A 22,037-nucleotide genomic window follows, 5' to 3' on the forward strand; every position below is an offset into this window, starting at 1 on the left:
AGGCCTTGTCTAAGCCAAATTTTCTCTAAGAAATGGTTCAGCAAAATATCTGTGATCAAAAACTCCTTGTAAAGGAGACATTTGCTTCTGATTCTATAAAAAGTCCAGCAGGGTTTTGTGCAGATACCTCCTTGCCTGACTCCAAAATCCATATGGAAAGGCAAAGGAACTAGAATAACAAAAACCATTTTAGAAATGAAGAACAGGGATCCCTGGGTGGCGCAGCGGTTTGGCGCCTGCCTTTGGCCCAGGGCGCGATCCTGGAGACCCGGGATCGAATCCCACGTCGGGCTCCCGGTGCATGGAGCCTGCTTCTCCCTCTGCCTGTGTCTCTGCCTCTCTCTCTCTCTCTCTGTGGCTATCATAAATAAATTTGAAAAAAAAAATAAACTTGTAGAAATGAAGAACAAGGTGGGGGGGATTATTACACCATCCTTCACACTTGCAATGAGCTATAACTCACAGAGCACGCACTGCACTCATTAAAAGTGCAGTTCGGAGGCCTGGGGGGCTCAGTCAGTTGGGCAAATTAACTGACTCTTGATTTCAGCTCAGGTCATGATCTCAGGGTTGTGAGGTCGAGTCCCAAGATGGGCTCTGCACTCAGTGTGAAGTTGGCTTGTCCCTCTGTCTCCCCATCTCCATCCCTTTCTGTCCCTCCCCCTCTTATGCATGTGTGCAAGCGCTCTCTCTGTCTCGCTCTCAAATGAATAAAATATACAAAATCCTTAAAAAATAAAGCGTGCAAATAAATAAGTCAATAAAGTGTGCAGTTCAGCGGATTTTCGTACAAAGGGCTGTGCAACCATCACCACGATCAATCTTAGAACATCTTCATCACGCTGAGAGACACCGCGTGCCCCAGCAGCCACACAATCCAACCCCCGACCCAAAACCTACTCTACTTTCTTTCTCTGTAGCTAACCCTGCTCTGGACATTTCAGATGCGTGGAACCACACACGTGTGTGCTTCCAGTGTTCCTTCACACCCACGTACTTCGTTCCCTTTTATGACTGAATACTATTTCATTGTTTGGCTTATACCGTGTTCTATCGTCAACCCATCAGATGATTTCGGCTGCTCTGATGATGCTCTGTGAACATAGCAGTTTCTGTGTGAGCTGATGTTTTCATTGGTCTCGGGTCTACAGCTAGGAGGGGGACGGCTGGGCCACACTGGAAGTCCGTGTCCCACTGCCAGGCACCCCTGGTCAACTTATTTCTTATAACAGAGTAAGAGAATGCAGTTCCAGGGCACCTGCCTGGCTGGGTTGGTGGAGTGTGCAACTCTTGGTCCTGGGATTGTAAGTTTAAGCCATTGGGTGTAGAAATTACTCAAAAATAAAATCTTTAAGGAGCACCTGGGTGGCTCAGTCAGTTAAGTATCTGCTTTGGGTTCACGTCATGATCTTGGGGTCTTGGGATAGAGCCCCACATTGTGCTCTCTGCTTGGCAGGGACTTTGCTTCTCCCCCTCCCGCTACCTCTTCTCCCTTTGCCCCTTCTCTCCCCTCTCCTTCTCTCTCTCATGCTCCCTCAAAAAAATAAAATATTTTTAAAAATAAAATAAAATCTTAAAAAAAATAAAGGCATGGGGTGCCTAAGTGGGTCAGGTCATGATCTCTAGGTTCTGGGGCTGAGCCCCATGTTGGGCTTCTAGGTCAGCACGGAGTCTGTGTCTCCCTCTCTCTCTGCTTCTCACCCTGCCTGTGCTCTCTCTGTCTCTCCCTCTCTCTCAAATGAATAAATAAAACCTTTAAAAAAATAATTTTCATAGCAGCTTTATTAGTAATAGCCCCAAAGTGGAAAAAGCCTCAACGTCTGAGTGAGCAAATAAAAAACAGACTGTGGCACGTTCCTACCGTGGAGCCTGAGTCAGCGATAGATAGAACCATTGGCACTTGTAACAACATGGGTGTCACGCCGAGTGAGAGAGGCCAGTCCTGAAAGATCACACGCTGCGGATTCCATTTATGTGATACTCTTGAAAAAAGACAAAATTATGGTGGTCGTCAGAGTTCAGGCATGGAGGAGGCTGAGACAGCGCGTGGGAGTCCTGGAGGTCATAGAGCTACCGTGTGCCCTAACTGGGGTGGGGTTGGGGTGGGTGAATTTATACATGTGTCAAAATTCACAGAGCAGTACACCGCAAATTTCAATGTTGTTTTGTGATAAAATAAACTGTAAAGGAATATTTTGCCTCAATTAGTTACTGTGATAATATGGTGAGCAGTACTGCGATCCCTAATAGCACGATCCTAGAACTCTTATTAATCTGACACCCAGCCAGCTTCTCAGAGAACAGTCGGTGCATCTCTCCCCAGCGAAGCTGAGCAAAGCTGTTGCTTCTTCAGAGGACCCCCAGGGATCATAGCACCTGAGGAAAGGGCCTGGCTGCACAGGCTGCGGGGCCCCAAGGAGTACAGCCAGCAGAATGGCAGGTTCCAGCCCAAGGACAGTGCATGGAGGGCTAATCCTCTGGCTTCCCCCATTCTGTGACTCCCAATACAAGAGCGTGGTCAGAGCTGGGCTACACATACGGGCATGGCCTCCTGGGCTGGCTGGGCCCTATCTCTCCAGGACTCTGGTCAGGCTGTGGCCAACACCCTCTCTAAGGCCCCAGGTTGGGGGGGGCATGGTGGAGTGAGAGCCCCTCGGCCCAGAGTCCCACCAGGCCCTGACCAGCCATCCTCACTGGGTCTGATAAGACACCCCACCCCCACGGCCCTCTCCCCTCTCCAGGCCAGTGGCCACAGCCTGGCCCCCACCCTGGCTCCACGTATATAAAGGGACGCTGGGGGCTGAGCACCCCACAGGCCAGTCCTGAGCACGCCCAGCTCCCACTCAGCTCCACCATGTCTCTGACCAAGGCCGAGAGGACCATCATCCTGTCCATGTGGGGCAAGATCTCCACGCAGGCGGATGCTATTGGCACCGAGGCCCTGGAGAGGTCAGTGCCTGATGGGCTGCGCTGGGGCCAGGAGGTGACAGTGCGGGTTAGTGAGGCCCGGGGGCGGGGGGGGGGGGGGGGGGATGGGGGGGGCACGGGATCAGTGCCCAAGAAGGGGAGGTGCATGGTGAAGGGGCCTGGCACCCGGGTCTCCCCCACCTCCACGCAGTGAGGGAAGGAAGGAAGGAAGGAAGGAAGGAAGGAAGGAAGGAAGGAAGATAGGAAGGAAGGAACTGCTGAGCCATGGGCCGCTGGGGTGGGCTTGTCCCGAGCCCGGGGTGGGGGCCCGGGGACCGGGGAGAGTCGGCCAGGCGGGCCTGCCCTTGTGCCACACCGGGGCGCGTGCGGGTCCACGGGGAGGTTCGCGTCCCTGTTTCTGTCCTAAAACATCCGTTACAACGTGTCGTGGGGGGAGGACGGGGCTTCCCACGCGTCAGTGGCGCCGCCTTGGCCCGCAGGCTCTTCGCCAGCTTCCCGCAGACCAAGACCTACTTCCCGCACTTCGAGCTGCGCGCGGGCTCGGCGCACCTGCGGGCGCACGGCGCCAAGGTGGTGGCCGCGCTGGGCGACGCGGTGCGCAGCCTCGACGACGTGGCGGGCGCCCTGTCCAGGCTGAGCGAGCTGCACGCCTACATCCTGCGCGTGGACCCGGTCAACTTCAAGGTGGGCGGGGGGGGGTCCCCAGGGTCCCCAGGGTCCCCAGGCGCCGCCCGTGCTCACCCAGGCCCTCCCTTCGGCGCAGCTGCTGTCCCACTGTCTGCTGGTCACCCTGGCCTCGCACTTCCCCGCCGACCTCACGGCCGACGCCCACGCCGCGTGGGACAAGTTCCTGTCGCTCGTGTCCTGCGTCCTGACCGAGAAGTACCGCTGAGCGCCCCCGCCTGCGCCCCTGCGCAGCTCCAGCACCTCACAGCGACCCCCCCCCCGCCTCCCCCCCGCACCTGGCTGACGCACCAATAAACCAGTACACGTCTACCTCGCCTCCCTGGTCACTGGCGCCGTGGAGGGGACTGCAGGGGGTGGGGGCGACGGGCTGCAGGGAGGGTGTGAGCTGCAGGGGAGGGGATGGTGGGCTGCAGGGGGGGCGGCAGGCTGCAGGGGGGGCGATGGGCTGCAGGGGCGGGTAGGGGCTGCAGGGGCGAGTGGCAGGCTGCAGGTGGTGGGGAGACGGGCTGCAGGGAGGGTCGATGGGCTGCAGGCAGAGGCGGACTGCGGCGGGTGGCGGGTGGCTGCAGGTGGGGCGGGCTTGGGGGGGGCTGCTGGAATCCTCCCTCGGACCCCAGGGTCTCTGCGAGGGCAACTGGGAATTCCCCCGGTGGAGCCCCCACCCCTCGGGCTGTCCCTGGGGCCCCCGTGGCGCTCTCTCCTTCCTCTGGAGTTTGTACTGCCTCCTGGTCCCTCCTCCATGCGGGAAGGAAGGAGTGGGGGGTGCATCTGGGCGCGTTGCACTCCTCCCTTCCTCCGCTCCAGAACTTCTATGGGTCCCTAACACACCCACGCACGTGTCCAGACTCTAATACAACAGCACTTGCCCCCGGAGCTCAGGATCTAGTAGCAGATACACACGTGATAGAGTCAGATTGCAGTTCACAGAAATAAAAACGGAAAAGAGGGTCAATCTTACTTATAATTAGAAAAACGCATTTTAACACTACTAAAAATGAAACCTCACCTAGACCCACTTCTCACCTACCCAGTGGACAAACATCCAAGGCTTTGACCACACTCGGCTAGTGGTGCTTTCTACACTGGATGGGAGCTTCACCTTCCCACCACCAGAAACACCAGCCCAGCTTCAGGCGTTGAATGGTTGATCCGAACCATGACAACCCACACAGCGGAGAACTGTCACCTGAAAAACGAATGAGGACAATTTCTAATAGTGGCTGTGAAGTGATGTCCGGGATTTATCAAGTAAAAAGTAAAAGAAAAAAGAAAGAAGGGCAGCCCAGGGGGCTCAGCGGTTGAGCATCTGCCTTCAGCCCAGGGTGTGATCCTGGAGACCAGGGATCCAGTCCCACGTCGGGCTCCCCCCAAGGAGCCTGCATCTCCCTCTGCCTGTGTGTGTGTGTGTGTGTGTGTGTGTGTGTATATATATATATATCATGGTATCTTCTCTGTAAGGAAGGAGAGAAGAGGAATACGTGGTTAGCTTAGCCAGTAGAACATGTGGCTCTAGATCTCTGGGTGGTGAGTTCAAGCCCCCCATTAGGCAGAGTTTAGTAAAAAAAAAAAGGGGGGGGGGACGAGAGATACCAATGTGTATGTGCACACACATGTGTGAACGTGTGCTGTGTGTGTGCATTTTGGCACACGTTTGACTGTTCCTAGCCCTGTGTGTGCACTTGTGCGTGTTCATAAGTATTGTTTCCTTATATATATATATATTTTATTTATGATAGTCACACAGAGAGAGAGAGAGAGGCAGAGACACAGGCAGAGGGAGAAGCAGGCTCCATGCACCGGGAGCCAGATGTGGGATTCGATCCCGGGTCTCCAGGATCGCGCCCTGGGCCAAAGGCAGGCGCCAAACCGCTGCGCCACCCAGGGATCCCTCCTTATATTTTTTTAAGTAAGATCTATGCCCTATGGGGATCCCTGGGTGGCTCAGCAGTTTAGTGCCTGCCTTTGGCCCAGGGCGCGATCCTGGAGTCCCAGGATCGAGTCCCACGTCAGGCTCCCGGCATGGAGCCTGCTTCTCCCTCCTCCTGTGTCTCTGCCTCTCTCTCTCTCTGTCTATGATAAATAAATAAATAAATCTTAAAAAAAAAAAGATCTATGCCCTATGTGAGACTTGAACTCAAGACCCTGAGATTAAGAGTCACATTCTCTACCAACTCAGCTAGCCAGGCCCCCCATCGTGTTTGCTTATTTTTGCAAAGAGAAACTACGCAAGGATAAACTGGAAATGTTTACAAATAATAATGTGGGTTGGGGATGAAGAGGAGGGGTGGAGGGAGCTCCCCGCAGTCTAGCTCTCCCCGTGGTTTTGACCTTTCAATCATGTAAATCTTTTTTTTAAGATTTTATTTATTCATTCATCAGAGACAGAGAGAGAGAGAGAGGCAGAGACACCCGCAGAGGGAGAAGCAGGCTCCATGCAGGGAGCCCGACGTGGGACTCGATCCCCGGTCTCCAGGATCACAGCCTGGGCTGAAGGCAGTGCTAAACCACTGAGCCCCCCCCCCCCCCCCCCGGGCTGCCCTCAATCATGTAAATCTTTAACCGAAAATAGAATCAAAAAGTGAAAACATGAAATTGAAAGCCAACTTAAATGAACCTGTGCAAGAATGTAATAGTATAACCACTTGGCTGAGACCAAAAAAACCAGCAAAGAAATCCTAATAGTCACTCAGTAGTTTATTGGTCATAATAACAGATGTTAAATGTTCATAACCTTTTAACTTAAAAATTACCTTTTTTAAAAGAATTATTTTTTACTTATTTGAGAGAGAGATAGAGAGCATAAGGGGGTAGGGGCCGAGCGGGAAGTAGAAGCAGATTTCCCGCTGAGCAGGGAACCGGATTCGGGAATCCATCCCAGGGCCCTGAGGTCATGACCTGAGCTGGAGGCAGATGCTTAACCAACTGAGCCCCCCAGGTGCCCCTTAGCTTAAGGATTTTCAAGGGACATCTGGGTGGCTCAGTGCATCGAGCAACTGATTCTTGGTTTTGGCTCAGGTCATGATCTCAGGGTCTTAAGATTAAGTTCCACTTAGTGTGGAGCCTGCTAGAGAGTCTGTCCCTTCTCTCTCTCCCCTTCTCCCTCTTCCTCCTCCTCCTCCTCCTCCTCCTCTCTCCCTCTCTCAAAATAAATAAAATCCTTTTTAAAAAAATTTAAAAATAAAAATTTCAAACTATCAGGGTGCCTGGGTAGCTCAGTTGGTTAAGAATGAATCTTGATATCAGCTTACGTCATGATCCTGGGGTCCTGGGATCGAGCCGCACATGCTTCTTCCTCTCCTTCTGCTCATTCCCTCTCTCTCTCTCTTGCTCACTCTCAAATAAATACAATCTTTTTTTTAAAAAAATCCCTAAATACTTTGTGCATTTCCTCAAGTCGACAAGAACACGTGACTGCATAGCCAGAGAATAACCAGCAAAGGAGGAAATTAACAGGAATCCAAATCCATTCACACAAGATCTCACACATACGTCGTCCTTTCCAGCAATGCTCTTTACTGGTCCAGGGTCAACTCTTGGAGCTAACTAACTGGAATTTAAATTAAAATTTTAGGGATCCCTGGGTGGCGCAGCAGTTTGGCACCTGCCTTTGGCCTGGGGCGCGATCCTGGAGACCCGGGATTGAATCCCACATCGGGCTCCCGGTGCATGGAGCCTGCTTCCCCCTCTGCCTATGTCTCTGCCTCTCTCTCTTTCTCTCTCTGTGACTATCATAAATAAATAATTTTTTTTTAAATTAAAATTTTAAAAAACAACTTTGCATTAGTCTCCTTCAATCTGCTCTTTAGTCTTTCCTTGCATGACCTTAATTTAATCTTTTTTTTATGATAATCACACAGAGAGAGAGAGAGAGGCAGAGACATAGGCAGAGGGAGAAGCAGGCTCCATGCACCGGGAGCCCGACATGGGATTCGATCCCGGGTCTCCAGGATTGCGCCCTGGGCCAAAGGCAGGTGCTAAACTGCTGAGCCATCCAGGGATCCCCATGACCTTAATTTTGAGGAACACATGCCAGTTGCTTGAGCAGTGTTCCTCTGTTTGGGTTCGTCTCATATCTCCTCATGATGACATTTAGGTTATTCATTTCCAGCAGAAACATTGCAGAAATGGCACTGTGTCTACTTAATGCATCCCATACACACATAATTGTTCCTTTACTGGTGACGTTCACGTTGATCACGTAGTTGAAATGGTGTCTATAAGTTTCTCCACTACAAAGTTAACTAGTGTTTTATGCTTTTTCGTTGATAATTAATAAATTTTTTAACAAAGTGATAATTTGAGACTATGAAAATGTCCCACTCTTTATACGATTTCATCCACCGCTCTTGGCATCCATTGGTGATCCTTCCTACATCAACTGTTACTGCGATGGTAATTCTCCATCGTTCCCTCTATGCTTGGCAGCCGCTCTACTGTGAGGAAAAGCTCTGACTTCCCATTATCTTTTTAAATTTATATCATATTAACTCACTAATTCCCATTTTCTTCAGTGGGTTATGCTCTACTGCCAATCATATTTATTTTGATCCCTAACCTGTCCCAGGTTTGGACAAACTGACTCATGTGTCCTCCTAATCCTTGGAGTACTTTCCTTATTTCTGCCATGAGAAGTTCCAGATCCATCTTGTACTTTCCCTGCACCAGCCTAAAATCAGCCGTTTCCCCACACAGTTCTGTTTCCTCCTAGTGGAGAATGGTATTTGGAAAGCAGGATCTGGGGGCTGATGTGCTACTCGAGTGTCACTGCTTCCAGTCCTTCTCAGTGGAAAGAACCAAGAGACGTATTTATATCCATATACACACACAGGCACGAACAACTCCACATGCACACCTGCATCTGTTCTATGTCTGAGGACATTAGAAGCCCTAACCTTATACTGAGGTCTCTAGTTATAGTGCAGAACCACGTGTCTCATTCTGGTCCTCTCCCTTTCCATATTTGTGCCTCCCGCCCACAACAGTGAGGCTCTCATTGCCCTCAACATATTTACTTCTGTGCTCGACTCCCTGTATCTTACCAATAACCCAACTGCGTCAGCTCATGCCAACTAGCCCCGGGGCTTGATATCATAATTTTCAAACTACGTTATTTATTTTGCAGGGTAAAAGCAAGTAAGTAAAAATATTATGCCATTAGGAACTACTATTTTCAGGGTAAGTAAAAATAGATGCAAATATATAAACAATGAAATTTTGGGGTGCCCGGGTGGCTCAGCCTGCAGAGCATGCAACTCACTCTCATGAGTTCAAGCCCCAGCTTGGGCATAGAGCTTACTTTAAAAAAAAAAAAAAGATTAGGGACATCTGGGTGGCATCAATCAAGGTCTGATGCTTGCTTTCAGCTCAGGTCTTGACCCTGGGGCCCTGGGATCGAGTCCCCCGCATCGGGTTCCCCCCAGGGAGCCTGCTCATCCCTCTGCCTGTGTCTCTGCCTCTTTCTGCGTCTCTCATGAATAAATAAAATCTTTAGAAGGGTGGGAAGAGCCAAGGGAGGCCGGAGTCGCAATGGGCAAGGCAGCAGTCCTGCTTGCCAGCCATGTGGGCGTGCTGGGTCCGCCTGTGGTTCCTGTGCGTTCACACAGCGTTTGCGCCTCTGTCTGGAGCATCAGTAGTCACAGGAGAACATGGGCTTTGTGGCCACGCCCCGGGCGTCAGGGGCTGCTTTATTCTCTCACTTTGGGGCTTACCTACTGTACTCACTCTGCATTGCACACTTCCTCTCCAGAGAGTGGGTGTTTCTGTGTGTCCCCGGTGTGTCCCCAGCTGCTGGAGCTGGCCTGGTGCCGGATAGGGGCTCAAATGTAATCCATGAAGGATGCATGGAGCTTCTGGGGGTTTCGGGAGCGTGCCAGAGATTATTCCTCCTACTGGCCCGACATTAGGGTCTGGGATTCTCAGTGCTGCAGAGAGACTCTGTCCTGAGGGGAGGTGCCCAGCTGGGACCCCCTCCCCAGGGAGGACTCTGACCCAGAAGGACCCCTGCCCAGGAGCATGGGGGTGGGGTGTGAGGTGTGTCCTAGAGCTGCCGGCCAGCAGCCTGGCCTTTGGCATCAGCATGGGAGAGGCCAGGGAGTGACCTGAGTGTGAGTCTCCGGAGGCCACGGCCCTGCCTCCCAGGGGCTCTGTGACTATGCAAAACCTCTCCACTGTGGGCCTCAGTTGACCCCAGACCCCAGATGACCCCAGGGAACCTTCACGTTCCAAAAAACCAGTGCCTATTTGTGGTGGTGGATCTGAAGACTTGAATATGTTGTCAGCCCCACGAAGGCAGGAACAGCCCGCTTCCCTACCATTGGGCAGGCAGTGACCGAGCACTCCTGGTGCTCCCACCTGGGGCCCAGCGTCTGGGCAGCCGGGCAGGCAGGGCCACCGGCTCCGGCTCCGGAAGGGCAGCCTTGGGGTTGAGGACTTCTAATTCACTCAACAAGAACTTTTGGGGAGCTTGCTCTGGGAAGTCCTGACTCTTTGGGATGCTTGGAATAGAACAGGAAACTATGCCGAAAGAAAAATTCTCTGCTTTTCTGAGTTCACATTCTAGTGGAAAACAAACAAAAACATTTATTTTCTGAGTGGAAAAAAAAAAATAGAGCTGGTGGGAGATTGCACAGGCAGGGGTAGCGAGTTGCCATTTTAAATGCCGTGGTCACTGTGAGCCTATAAACCCAGTGGCACTTGAGTGAGTGACAATGTTGGGGAAGAGTCTTCCAGGCAGGAGGCCCCACGGAGGCTGAGGAGCACAGGGAGCGGGAGAGACCAGAAACCACGCCGGGGGAAAAAAAAAAAAAAAAAGAAACCACGCCGGGAGCAGGAAGGTCCGGGAGGGCTGGGGTCTCTGACCTGGGCCTTGGGAAGAGATGGTGCTGCCACCACCATGGCCAGGGGACAGGAGGAAGGATGGAAGGACGGAGGAGCAGGCTTTGAGGGCCAGATCAGGCTTGATTCAAGATGCACAGGTGAGGAGGTGAAACGCTCTCTGGAGAGTGTGAGCTCGGGATGGTGTCTATGTGGGTGTCAGCCCAGGCTGGTCACAGAGGGAGGTGAAACTCATGGGACTGAGGAACTACCTCAGCTCAAGTTTAGGGGGTCAGGACCCAAGCCTATCAAGGAGGAGAGAGGAAGGATGGAAAATCTTGGGGGCAAAGGGTGCTCTTAGCTGTGCTAAGCGCTCAGGCAAAGGCTGGGAGGTGAGCCTGGGATGGGCTCCGGGCTCCAGCTCGGGGACAAAACAAGACCCCAGCTGTAGGAGGGGGGATACTGTGCACGCCCTAGTCCCTCCTTCTCCCCAGCTCCTCCCACCAAAGCACCAAGCACCCTGGAGCTGAAGGTTGGGCTCATCTGCAGCCCCTGCCTCTGCCCGAGCCTCTGGGGATTCAAGGCTGGAAGGAGGGAGCTCAGGGCTGGAACCCCAAGAACAATTCCTACTCCACAGTGACTGCCGCTCCCCCCCCCCCCCAAGGCCGAGCTCACGCTGTCGGGACCCTTCCTGGGAGGAGCTTCCAAGATAGGGGCTTGGCAGTGTCCTGTGGGCCCTCTCCCCAGCTTGGGGCCTGGATGTCGTCCTCATGTGTGTGAAGACCTGGGCGTGGGAGTAGCTCCTGCTAAACCACAGGCCTGCTCCCAGGAACGGGAGCACCGAGCCAGCGAGGGCCCACAGGAGCCGCGGAGGGCTGCTTGCAGCTGACCCGGGGGCACTTGTGATGGGTGCACGCGGGCGCAACTGCACGACACAAAGATGCTTTTCGAGATAATTCAGCTAAATGAAGAGAACAGCACTAAAATGTTAGTGTGTGAGATATAAGGGATTTCTATGGACCCACCGTCTGCAGACTCCCTCGAGGGCTCTAAAGAACCATGCATTGTTTTTTTCTTTTTTTTTTTTTTTAAGATTTTTATTTATTTATTCAGGACAGACATAGAGAGAGAGAGCAGGCTCCATGCAGGGAACCCGACACCGGACTAGGACTGGATCCCAGGTCTCCAGGATCACGCCCTGGGCCTAAGGCAGGTGCTGAACCGCTGGGCCACCCAGGGATCCCCTATGCATTGTTTTTATGAGCAATGATGGTGGCTTTTAGGAAGCCTTCGAAGACATAATGCTAACTGGCCCCCTCCAGAGCTGAGGCCCCCTTGGAATGGGAACAATAAGTCACCCCATGTGAGCTCTCAGGCATAGTCTCCGTGATTACACACACACACACACACACACACACACACTCTCTCTCTCTCTTTCTCTCTTAAATAAGCAAAATATTTTTAAAAGTAAAATAAAAACCTTAAATATATGCACAATGCAGAGACGCCTGGGTGACTCAGTGGCTGAGCATCTCCTTTCCTCCCAGGGCGTGATCCTGGAGTCCCGGGATCGAGTCCCGCGCTGGGCTCCCCGCGTGGAGCCTGCTTCTCCCTCTGCCTGTGTCTCTGCCTCTCTCTGTGTCTCTCATGAATAAATAAAATGTAACAAAAAAAGATTTATTTTTCTTTTTTTTTTAATTTTTATTTATTTATGATAGTCACACAGAGAGAGAGAGAGAGAGGCAGAGACATAGGCAGAGGGAGAAGCAGGCTCCATGCACTGGGAGCCCGACATGGGATTCGATCCCGGGTCTCCAGGATCGCGCCCTGGGCCAAAGGCAGGCGCCAAACCGCTGCACCACCCAGGGATCCCAAGATTTATTTTTCTGATAGAGAGCACAATCAGGGGGAGGAGCAGAGAGAGAGGCAGAAGCAGGCTCTCCGCTAAACAGGGAGCCCCTAAAACTTCCTATCTTTCAAAAAAGGTGTGCTTACGAAGAAACGTTCATTACATTAAATTTTAAAAATCAAGCTATAATTTAACTTAAAATACATGACTAAAAATGGACCCTTTGCAAGAACACATAGTAACTAAAGGAACATGTTAAGCACCTTATGGGGGTTAGGGAAAGGGTGTAAGCTAGGAGGGTAAAGAGATGGAAATAAGGAGTAGAGGCTGTGGTGGAAACGTGGCCGTTGGGACTGTAAGCTCGTGTCATCCAGGCTGTGTGTGAAGACTGTCATGCTCTGTGACAGCTGGTCTCAGTCTCCCTCTGTGACCCTGTGTTCACTCATCTGTAAAGTGCTTCCTAAGGTGGCCCCACAGAGCAGAAGCAGAGGGAGGAGGAGAGAGTGCTTCTGTGAGAGCCTGACACACTCCAGGTCACCCTTCCATCACAAGGACAGTGAGCGTGGAGGCCAGTCACGGGGCTGGGCTGACATGGTGACTCTCCACCCGGGCCTGGGCCCCTATCTCCCAGGAACTTGGACTGACCTGTGGCCCAGCAGTGGGGAGGCCTGAGTGAGAGCCCCTCGGCCCAGAGTCCCATCAGGCCCTGACCAGCCATCCTTACTGGGTCTGATAAGACACCCCACCCCCACGGCCCTCTCCCCTCTCCAGGCCAGTGGCCACAGCCTGGCCCCCACCCTGGCTCCACGTATATAAAGGGACGCTGGGGGCTGAGCACCCCACAGGCCGGTCCTGAGCACGCCCAGCTCCCACTCAGCTCCACCATGTCTCTGACCAAGGCCGAGAGGACAATCATCCTGTCCATGTGGGGCAAGATCTCCACGCAGGCGGATGCTATTGGCACCGAGGCCCTGGAGAGGTCAGTGCCTGATGGGCTGCGCTGGGGCCAGGAGGTGACAGTGCGGGTTAGTGAGGCCCGGGGGCGGGGGGGGGGGGGGGGGGGGGCACGGGATCAGTGCCCAAGAAGGGGAGGTGCATGGTGAAGGGGCCTGGCACCCGGGTCTCCCCCACCTCCACGCAGTGAGGGAAGGAAGGAAGGAAGGAAGGAAGGAAGGAAGGAAGGAAGGAAGGAAGGAAGGAAGGAAGGAAGATAGGAAGGAAGGAACTGCTGAGCCATGGGCCGCTGGGGTGGGCTTGTGCCGAGCCCGGGGTGGGGGCCCGGGGACCGGGGAGAGTCGGCCAGGCGGGCCTGCCCTTGTGCCACACCGGGGCGCGTGCGGGTCCACGGGGAGGTTCGCGTCCCTGTTTCTGTCCTAAAACATCCGTTACAACGTGTCGTGGGGGGAGGACGGGGCTTCCCACGCGTCAGTGGCGCCGCCTTGGCCCGCAGGCTCTTCGCCAGCTTCCCGCAGACCAAGACCTACTTCCCGCACTTCGAGCTGCGCGCGGGCTCGGCGCACCTGCGGGCGCACGGCGCCAAGGTGGTGGCCGCGCTGGGCGACGCGGTGCGCAGCCTCGACGACGTGGCGGGCGCCCTGTCCAGGCTGAGCGAGCTGCACGCCTACATCCTGCGCGTGGACCCGGTCAACTTCAAGGTGGGCGGGGGGGGTCCCCAGGGTCTCCAGGGTCCCCAGGCGCCGCCCGTGCTCACCCAGGCCCTCCCTTCGGCGCAGCTGCTGTCCCACTGTCTGCTGGTCACCCTGGCCTCGCACTTCCCCGCCGACCTCACGGCCGACGCCCACGCCGCGTGGGACAAGTTCCTGTCGCTCGTGTCCTGCGTCCTGACCGAGAAGTACCGCTGAGCGCCCCCGCCTGCGCCCCCGCGCGCCCTCCCCTGCGTGCCTCCCGCGTGTCCCCAATAAAAGGCTGAGGACGGAGCGGCTCCCGCGTTCTGCGTGTTGGCCGGAAGCAGGCGAGGGACGGGAGCGCGGGGGCGAGAATTTTGCTCCCCGAGTGTGCGGCCCCCCGCGCCCCCGCACCCTGGCTCTGCCTGCGGTTCCCCACCGTGGGCCCCGCAGATAAGCGCGGGCGGCGCCTGGGCGCGGGGGGGCCGCTATAAGGAGGCGGGCGTGGCGGGAGGGCGCAAAGCAGCCCCGGCGGCGCCATGCTCAGCGCCCAGGAGCGCGCCCAGGTAGCGCAGGTCTGGGACCTGATCGCGGGCCACGAGGCGGCCTTTGGGGCGGAGCTGCTGCTCAGGTGGGCTGCGGCGGGGGCGGGGGCGCGGCCCGGGGTGCCTGGGGGCGCTGGGGGGCGGGGCCCGGGGGGGTACCCGGGATGCCCGGGGTGGGGGGCGGCCGTCCTCACCGGCGCCCGGCGCGCAGGCTCTTCACCGTGTACCCCAGCACCAAGACCTACTTCCCGCACCTGGGCCCCTGCGCCGACGAGGCGCAGCTGCTGAGCCACGGGCGGCGCATGCTGGAGGCGGTGGGCGTGGCCGTGCAGCACCTGGACAACCTGCGCGCCGCGCTGAGGCCGCTGGCCGACCTGCACGCCCAGGTGCTGCGCGTGGACCCCTCCAACTTCCCGGTGAGCGCGCCGCGGCCTCGGGGGGGCGGGCGGGGGGCAGCAGGGCCCGCGGAGGCAGCGCCCTCACCCGCACCTGTGCCTCCGCAGCTGCTGATCCAGTGTTTCCAGGTGGTGCTGGCCTCCCACCTGCAGGACGAGTTCACCGTGGAGATGCAGGCGGCGTGGGACAAGTTCCTGACGGGCGTGGCTGTGGTGCTGACGGAGAAGTACCGCTGAGCCCGCGCCCCCGCCCACATCCCCGCGTGTCAATAAACACGGGTCAAGCGGCGCCGGCGCCTGTGTGCTCTGTGGGCTGCGGGCGGGCACCTCGGGGCACCTTAGGGCGCCACCCCAACCCTCGAGCACCGGGGACAGGGGCCCGGGACTCTGAAATGGGGACAATTCCTTGGTTATAGTCCCGGGTCGGGCAGGGTGTGGATCCCCAAAGCCTTGGACAGAACCGTTGCCGAGGGGCGATGGGGCAATGAGGGGGGCACCGGGGGCGCTGACATGAGGGGGCCCTGGCCTGGTGCTCTCACACAGCGACACCGTTCACAAAGCACGTGTGCGTTCACTCCCTCCTGGAACCTGCCTCCATCCTTCCCGCTGGGCGCTACCAGCTTGAATTCTCACGTCTTTTGCTGACAAATACCAGCACCGCCCACCCCCAACGGCCAAGTTCCTGGGCTCTGGTCAAACGGTTGGGACTCCTCAAGGCCTTTGCTTCCCCCCCATTCCCCTGACACTCAGTCCACAGCAAACTTTGCCCTAGCCACGCTAGCCCGTTCCTCTGAAGGTCCTGGGGCGGGGGGCACCGGGGTAGGAACTCCCACCGCCACCCTCTGGCAGACAGAGTAGGTTTCTAACCCTGTTCACACAGCCGCTGGCTGATACAGGACCTGTCCCCGAGCAATGTGAGCCTAATGCAGAGCGTGTGGAAACAAACAAAAAACCTGACTCCTCACTGGGTCTTTGACATAATTTATAAGATCATAAAGCAGAGGAACGCCCCGGGGGGGCTCCGCGGTTCAGCGTCTGCCTTCCACCCAGGACGTGATCATGGAGACCCAGGATTGAGTCCCACATCGGGCTCCCTGCGTGGAGCCTGCTTCTCCCTTTGCCTGTGTCTCTGCCTCTCTCTGTGTGTCTCCCAAGAATAAATAAAATCTTAAAAAAAAAAAAAAGATGATAAAGCAAGATCAGTGCCTGGCAGATCCAGGGCCACCCAACCCCCACTCCAGCTCAAGGGGCTCCTTTCACTTTCTATGATTCCCCCAACCAAGGCTTGGTCCCCTCAGTCCCATCCCACCGTGGTCCCCGGGGTCAGTCTCTCCCCTCTCCGCGGCATCAGGGCAGGAATCTTAGCCATCTACTACTCAGAACCTTCTCGGACAAGGGAGCGAGGCAGGGAGTGGGATTCAGGGAGTTCGCCAGACTGAACAATGAAGGTTCCCAGTTGACAATCTTGGTCAGTGCTGGGAGCACTGCGCTGACCTGGCTGTTGGTGCCCAATCCGAAGGATGCCACGAGATAGGCCCTGCCTGTGGCCCTGCCCAGCTACCCACCGCACTCCTCAGTCCACGCCTGCACCGGTCACCTGGCACTGCCCAGGAGCGCCTGCCCAGCATGGGGGAAAGAGGGCTTGAAGGACCACATAATCTCCCTCACCACGGCTCTTTACATGGACAATCGACAGCTCTCCATCCTGGTGGATGTTTGGGGCAAAAGCAGCTTGTTCACATCGGAAAATATTGTGCTCCCCTCCCCAGTCGGCAAATACCCTAGTTTCAGAGCCAAAAGCAGGGCGGGGGGGGGGCAGTTCGGGACCCCGTGTGGGATCCTGGGAACCACAGGAGCCAGAAGGGAGGGTGCCACGGGGAGCTGAGCTCGGTCTGCGCAGGACACAGGACAGAGAGTGAGAGCGGCCTTGGGACCCCCCCACCTGCTCCGGGGACCTCGGGGCACTGGGCCAGCCAATGAGCGTGGCCCCGACGGGTGTGCCCCGCCCCCGCGGCCCTGGCATAAAGCCTCCGAGGCCTCCCCACCCCGCACATTTCTGGTTCTCCTCAGACTCAGAAGGAACCCACCATGGTGCTGTCTCCTGCCGACAAGACCAACATCAAGTCCACTTGGGATAAGATTGGTGGCCACGCCGGCGACTACGGCGGAGAAGCGCTGGACAGGTGAGCACCCAGCTGTCCCCGGCGCTGGGGCTCGGCCGCCCCCCGCGGCCCCTGTTCCCACCCCTGCAGCCCCTGTCCTTCCCCAGCACCTGTCCCCCTCCTGTGGCCCCTGTCCCCACCTCCACGGCCCCTGTCCGCCTCCCCCCCCCCACCCTCTGCCCCGGTCCTTACTTCATGGCCCCTGTGCCCCTCCCACAGTCCTTATCCCACCCCACCCTTGTCCCCCTCCTGCGCCCCTTGTCCACCCCCTGCGGCCCCTGTCCCCCCCAGTGGCCCCAGTCCACCTGCCGGGGCCCCTGTCCCCCTGCCCAGTGCCCCCTTCCACGGCCCCTGTCCTCCCCCCACAGCCCCTGTCCTTCCCCCGCGGCCCCTGTCCTTACCCCATGGCCCCCATCCCCCTCCTGCGGCCCCTGTCCCCCCACCCCCACCCCTGTCCCCCTCCTGCGGCCCTTGTCCCCCCCCTGCGGCCCCTGTCCCCCCCAGGCAGCCCCAGTCCACCTCCTGGGGCCCCTGTCCCCTTGCCCAGCACCCCCCTCCGAGGCCCCTGTCCTCCCCCCGTGGCCCCTGTCCTTCCCCCACGGCCCCTGTCCTTCCCCCACGGCCCCTGTCCTTACCCCCTGTCCCCCGCCCCTGTCCCCCTCCTGCAGCCCTTGTCCTCCCCCCATGCCCCCCCCTGCGGCTCACCGGCCCTTCCTCCCGCAGGACCTTCCAGTCCTTCCCCACCACCAAGACCTACTTCCCGCACTTCGACCTGAGCCCCGGCTCCGCCCAGGTCAAGGCCCATGGCAAGAAGGTGGCCGACGCGCTGACCACCGCCGTGGCCCACCTGGACGACCTGCCCAGCGCCCTGTCTGCCCTCAGCGACCTGCACGCCTACAAGCTGCGGGTGGACCCCGTCAACTTCAAGGTGAGCCGTGGGCCAGACCAGGACACACCTGGGGGGGGACACAGAGACCCCGAGGGCTCCCCGCGGTGCAGCCTGCGCCCCCGCTGACGGCCCCTCCCTCCGCAGCTCCTGAGCCACTGCCTGCTGGTGACCCTGGCCTGCCACCACCCCACCGAATTCACCCCTGCCGTCCACGCCTCCCTGGACAAGTTCTTCACCACCGTGAGCACTGTGCTGACCTCCAAGTACCGTTAAGCTGCAGCCTCGGTGGCGGGAGCCCCTGCCCTGGGCCCCTGGGCGGCCTCCTGCGCCCGTGCCCTGCACTTCCTGATGTTTGAATAAAGTCTGAGTGGGCTGCAGCCTCTGAAGGCCTCCATTGTCTTTGTCTGCGGGCGGTGCGGGTGGTCTCCTCCCCGCAGGGGACCTCTGCGGGCCTCAGTGGCTCTTGGAACTAAAGCTGAGGCTTCCTGGAATGAGTGGAGTCATGCTCCAGTCCCAGGAGGTGCCAGGCTTCCAGGGTTCCTCTCTGCAGTGACAAGCAGGGGAGGCTAAGACTGCCACCCTTTTTTTTTTTTTAAGATTTATCTATTTATTTATTTATTTATTAGACAGAGAGAGGGTGGGGAGGAAGAGGGACAGGGACAAGCCCACTGAGCACTGAGCTCCGAGCTGTGGTGGGGCTCCATCTCATGACCCTGAGGCCACGATCGGAGCAGAAACCAAGAGTAGGATGCCTGACTGACTGGGCTAACCCAGCGGCCTCATTAATGGTCATTTCTGTATTTCTGTTAATTTCCTGTTAATAACCTTTGTCAACTGTTCCCGTAAGTCTTTGTTTTTCCCTCTTATATATATGTGGGAGCTCTTCGCATAGTAGGAATCTAAGCCATTGGCTGAGATATGTTCCCCAAGTCTCATCTAAAAAGGACCCAGTAGGGGATCCCTGGGTGGCTCAGCGGTTTCAAGCCTGCCTTTGGCCCAGGGCGTGATCCTGGAGTCCCGGGATCGAGTCCCACGTCAGGCTCCCGGCATGGAGCCTGCTTTTCTCTCTGCCTCTCTCTCTCTATCATGAATAAATAAATAAAAAATCCTTTAAAAAAATAAAATAAATAAAAAGGACCCAGTGGCAGGAGGACTGGAACCAGATGCAGAAGGGGGGGTTGTCCCAGGCCTGGGGGCAGGTCTTTGAGCCCTCTAAGCCCGCAGTGTCCTATCCTTTTCGGGAGGCCAGGATTGGGCCTTTGGCTGTAACAGAATCAGGAAAAGAGTGGAGGGTGGGTAGGGAGAGTGGAAGCAGCCGGGGGGAGGCCCAGCATGTACAAAATAAGAACAGACTCAAGGGGCAGAGCAGGAGAGAATTGCTGAGGCTTGTCTGGAGCTTCTTTCTTCTGCGTCCCAGGCAGTTTGACAGATACTTCTTCCTGGACACACGGGGAGATCCCGAGGGACGGTGCCCACCCAGCCCCTCCCCAGAGCTCAGTCTTCTTCCCAGGAGAGGACGTGTCAACAGCTTCTCACTCCCTGTTCTGTCGTGTCCTCAGTACCCTCCTGCCACCAACTAGCCCAGGGGACTTGGTACCAGTAAGGGAACGATACCAGCTGGGGGTCCTCCCCTTCCCCCACACTGCAGTGTCTGCCCAGCACCTGGTCGTAGTCCCCACAGCTCCCCACCCCCACTCCAGCCATAGAGGCCTTTTATCCCCCTCCCCACCCTCAAGTCAGCTTCCCTGTCCACCCTATTTTGTCTAATGCACACTCATCCCCCAGCCTCACTCCCCTAGGGAAGCCACCCGTGACCTTCAGACTAACCCTGATGCCCTCCAATGCCTCACCCACTCCCTGCACATTTCCTGAGTCTTTTTTTTTTTAATTTTTCTTTTCTTTTTTTAAAGATTTTATTTTTTTAAGATTTTTATTTATTTATTCACGAGAGACACAGAGAGAGAGCGAGAGAGAGAGAGCGAGAGAGAGAGAGAGGCAGAGCAAGAAGCAGGCTCCTTGCAGGGAGCCTGATGTGGGACTTGATCCTGAGTCTCCAGGATCATGCCCTGGGCTGCAGGCGGCGCTAAACCGCTGAGCCACCAGGGCTGCCCACGTTTCCTGAGTCTTTTAACAAGGCTTTCCACTCTCTGTGCCCTTGCGTGGTGATCGGATGACTGTCCCCAACTGAAAGCTCAGGTCCTGTCCAGAAAGTCGCTTTAGTTCTCAACTTAACCACTACTGGCCCAGTGAGTCCAGTGTCAAGCACGATTTGTAGAACTGGGTGTGTCATTGTGAGCACAGCGGTGGGGACAGTGGCTCACACAAGGTCCCTAACAGGAGAGCGCTGCCTCTGAGTCTCGCAGACCCACCACCCTGGACGGAGGACCTGGAGCCTGGAGCCCGCCTGCCCCAGCTCTGCCCCCTGGGCCGCTGGGGGTTTATCCGCAGGGCGACAGCTCAATGAGAATTCGTGGGGAGGAGGGGTTAGGAGGAGCGTGTCTGAAGGGAGCAGGAGGCGCTCCAGGTGCCAATTCCGGAGTTGGTGGGAGGGAGACCCCCCTGTGTGCACCTCTCTCCGCCCCAGACCAGGCAGGCCTTTTGTCCGCCCTCAACCACTCAGTCTTTCACCGATACCGCTCTAGTTAACCCAGACGGGCTGCGAGCGCCAAGCCTACAACAGGGCAGGTGTCCCTTAGGATCCTCAGGAGCGCGCAGCGGGGGGCTAGGGGCGCTCGGGGACCCTCCAGGGTGTCCCTGAGCCCCCCTGCATCGACCCCCACCAGCCGGGGCCCTGGCGGTGCTAGCGGGGCTGGAGAGGTGGGCGGGAGGGAACCTCCAGTCGGTCTGCCCCAGCGAGCCCCCCCCACACCCACCCCCGCCAGCCAATGAGACTGGCCCCGATGGGCGTGCCCCCCCCCCCCCCCCCCCCCCGTGCCCCGGGCATAAAGCCTCCACGGCCTCCCCGCCCCGCGCATTTCTGGTTCTCCTCAGACTCAGAAAGAACCCACCATGGTGCTGTCTCCCGCCGACAAGACCAACATCAAGTCCACTTGGGATAAGATTGGTGGCCACGCCGGCGACTACGGCGGAGAAGCGCTGGACAGGTGAGCACCCAGCTCTCCCCGGCGCTGGGGCTCGGCGCCCCCCGCGCTCCGTGTCTGCCTCCCTGGGCCCCTGTCCTCCCCCCAAACCCCTGTTCTTCCCCCGCGGCCTCTTGTCCTCCCCCCGCAGCCCTTGTCCTCCCCCCCCCCCGTGGCCCCTGTACTTCCCCTACAGCCCCTGCCCTTCCCAAGGGGCCCCTGTCCCTCCCCCTGCCCGTCCCCCCTCCTGTGGCCCTTGTCCTCCCCCCCGCGGCCCCTGTCCTCCCCCCGCAGCCCCTGTCCACGCCCCCGCCCCGGCTCACCGGCCCTTCCTCCCGCAGGACCTTCCAGTCCTTCCCCACCACCAAGACCTACTTCCCGCACTTCGACCTGAGCCCCGGCTCCGCCCAGGTCAAGGCCCATGGCAAGAAGGTGGCCGACGCGCTGACCACCGCCGTGGCCCACCTGGACGACCTGCCCAGCGCCCTGTCTGCCCTCAGCGACCTGCACGCCTACAAGCTGCGGGTGGACCCCGTCAACTTCAAGGTGAGCCGCGGGCCAGGCCAGGACACACCTGGGGGGGGGCACAGAGACCCCGAGGGCTCCCCGCGGTGCAGCCTGCGCCCCCGCTGACGGCCCCTCCCTCCGCAGCTCCTGAGCCACTGCCTGCTGGTGACCCTGGCCTGCCACCACCCCACCGAATTCACCCCTGCCGTCCACGCCTCCCTGGACAAGTTCTTCACCACCGTGAGCACTGTGCTGACCTCCAAGTACCGTTAAGCTGCAGCCTCGGTGGCGGGAGCCCCTGCCCTGGGCCCCTGGGCGGCCTCCTGCGCCCGTGCCCTGCACTTCCTGATGTTTGAATAAAGTCTGAGTGGGCTGCAGCCTCTGAAGGCCTCCATTGTCTTTGTCTGCGGGCGGTGCGGGTGGTCTCCTCCCCGCAGGAGCAGGGGTGGGGGGGTGGGGGGTGGGAAGCATAGGGCAGCTGAGGGGAGTGCGGCTGGCCTCCCCTGGGGACTGCCACTGCCTGGGAATCGCAGGCCTGCTCCCTGGCCACACCCAGG

The 22,037-nt window shown here is 57.6% G+C and overlaps 5 protein-coding genes across 5 annotated transcripts; all 5 read left to right on the forward strand.

The window, feature by feature from the left end:
* Positions 1-2,854: 2,854 nt before the first annotated feature.
* On the forward strand, positions 2,855-3,820 carry HBZ (hemoglobin subunit zeta). Its single transcript, XM_055339907.1, has 3 exons — positions 2,855-2,949; positions 3,408-3,612; positions 3,692-3,820. The coding sequence occupies exons 1-3, from the start codon at positions 2,855-2,857 to the stop codon at positions 3,818-3,820; spliced, it is 429 nt and encodes a 142-aa protein (XP_055195882.1).
* Positions 3,821-13,161: 9,341 nt separating this feature from the next.
* Positions 13,162-14,139, forward strand: LOC129519413 (hemoglobin subunit zeta-like). Its single transcript, XM_055339906.1, has 3 exons — positions 13,162-13,256; positions 13,728-13,932; positions 14,011-14,139. The coding sequence occupies exons 1-3, from the start codon at positions 13,162-13,164 to the stop codon at positions 14,137-14,139; spliced, it is 429 nt and encodes a 142-aa protein (XP_055195881.1).
* A 283-nt stretch (positions 14,140-14,422) lies between these two features.
* Positions 14,423-15,121, forward strand: HBM (hemoglobin subunit mu). Its single transcript, XM_055339905.1, has 3 exons — positions 14,423-14,533; positions 14,659-14,863; positions 14,951-15,121. The coding sequence occupies exons 1-3, from the start codon at positions 14,442-14,444 to the stop codon at positions 15,077-15,079; spliced, it is 426 nt and encodes a 141-aa protein (XP_055195880.1). The 5' UTR covers positions 14,423-14,441; the 3' UTR covers positions 15,080-15,121.
* A 1,778-nt stretch (positions 15,122-16,899) lies between these two features.
* On the forward strand, positions 16,900-18,270 carry LOC129519411 (hemoglobin subunit alpha). The gene is made up of 3 exons (XM_055339904.1): positions 16,900-17,025; positions 17,728-17,932; positions 18,038-18,270. The coding sequence occupies exons 1-3, from the start codon at positions 16,931-16,933 to the stop codon at positions 18,164-18,166; spliced, it is 429 nt and encodes a 142-aa protein (XP_055195879.1). The 5' UTR covers positions 16,900-16,930; the 3' UTR covers positions 18,167-18,270.
* A 2,603-nt stretch (positions 18,271-20,873) lies between these two features.
* HBA1 (hemoglobin subunit alpha 1) lies at positions 20,874-21,857 on the forward strand. The gene is made up of 3 exons (XM_055339901.1): positions 20,874-20,997; positions 21,315-21,519; positions 21,625-21,857. The coding sequence occupies exons 1-3, from the start codon at positions 20,903-20,905 to the stop codon at positions 21,751-21,753; spliced, it is 429 nt and encodes a 142-aa protein (XP_055195876.1). The 5' UTR covers positions 20,874-20,902; the 3' UTR covers positions 21,754-21,857.
* The last annotated feature ends 180 nt before the right edge of the window (positions 21,858-22,037 follow it).

Source organism: Nyctereutes procyonoides, unplaced genomic scaffold (genome assembly GCF_905146905.1).
Source record: "Nyctereutes procyonoides isolate TBG_1078 unplaced genomic scaffold, NYPRO_anot_genome, whole genome shotgun sequence".
Lineage (NCBI taxonomy): Eukaryota > Metazoa > Chordata > Mammalia > Carnivora > Canidae > Nyctereutes > Nyctereutes procyonoides.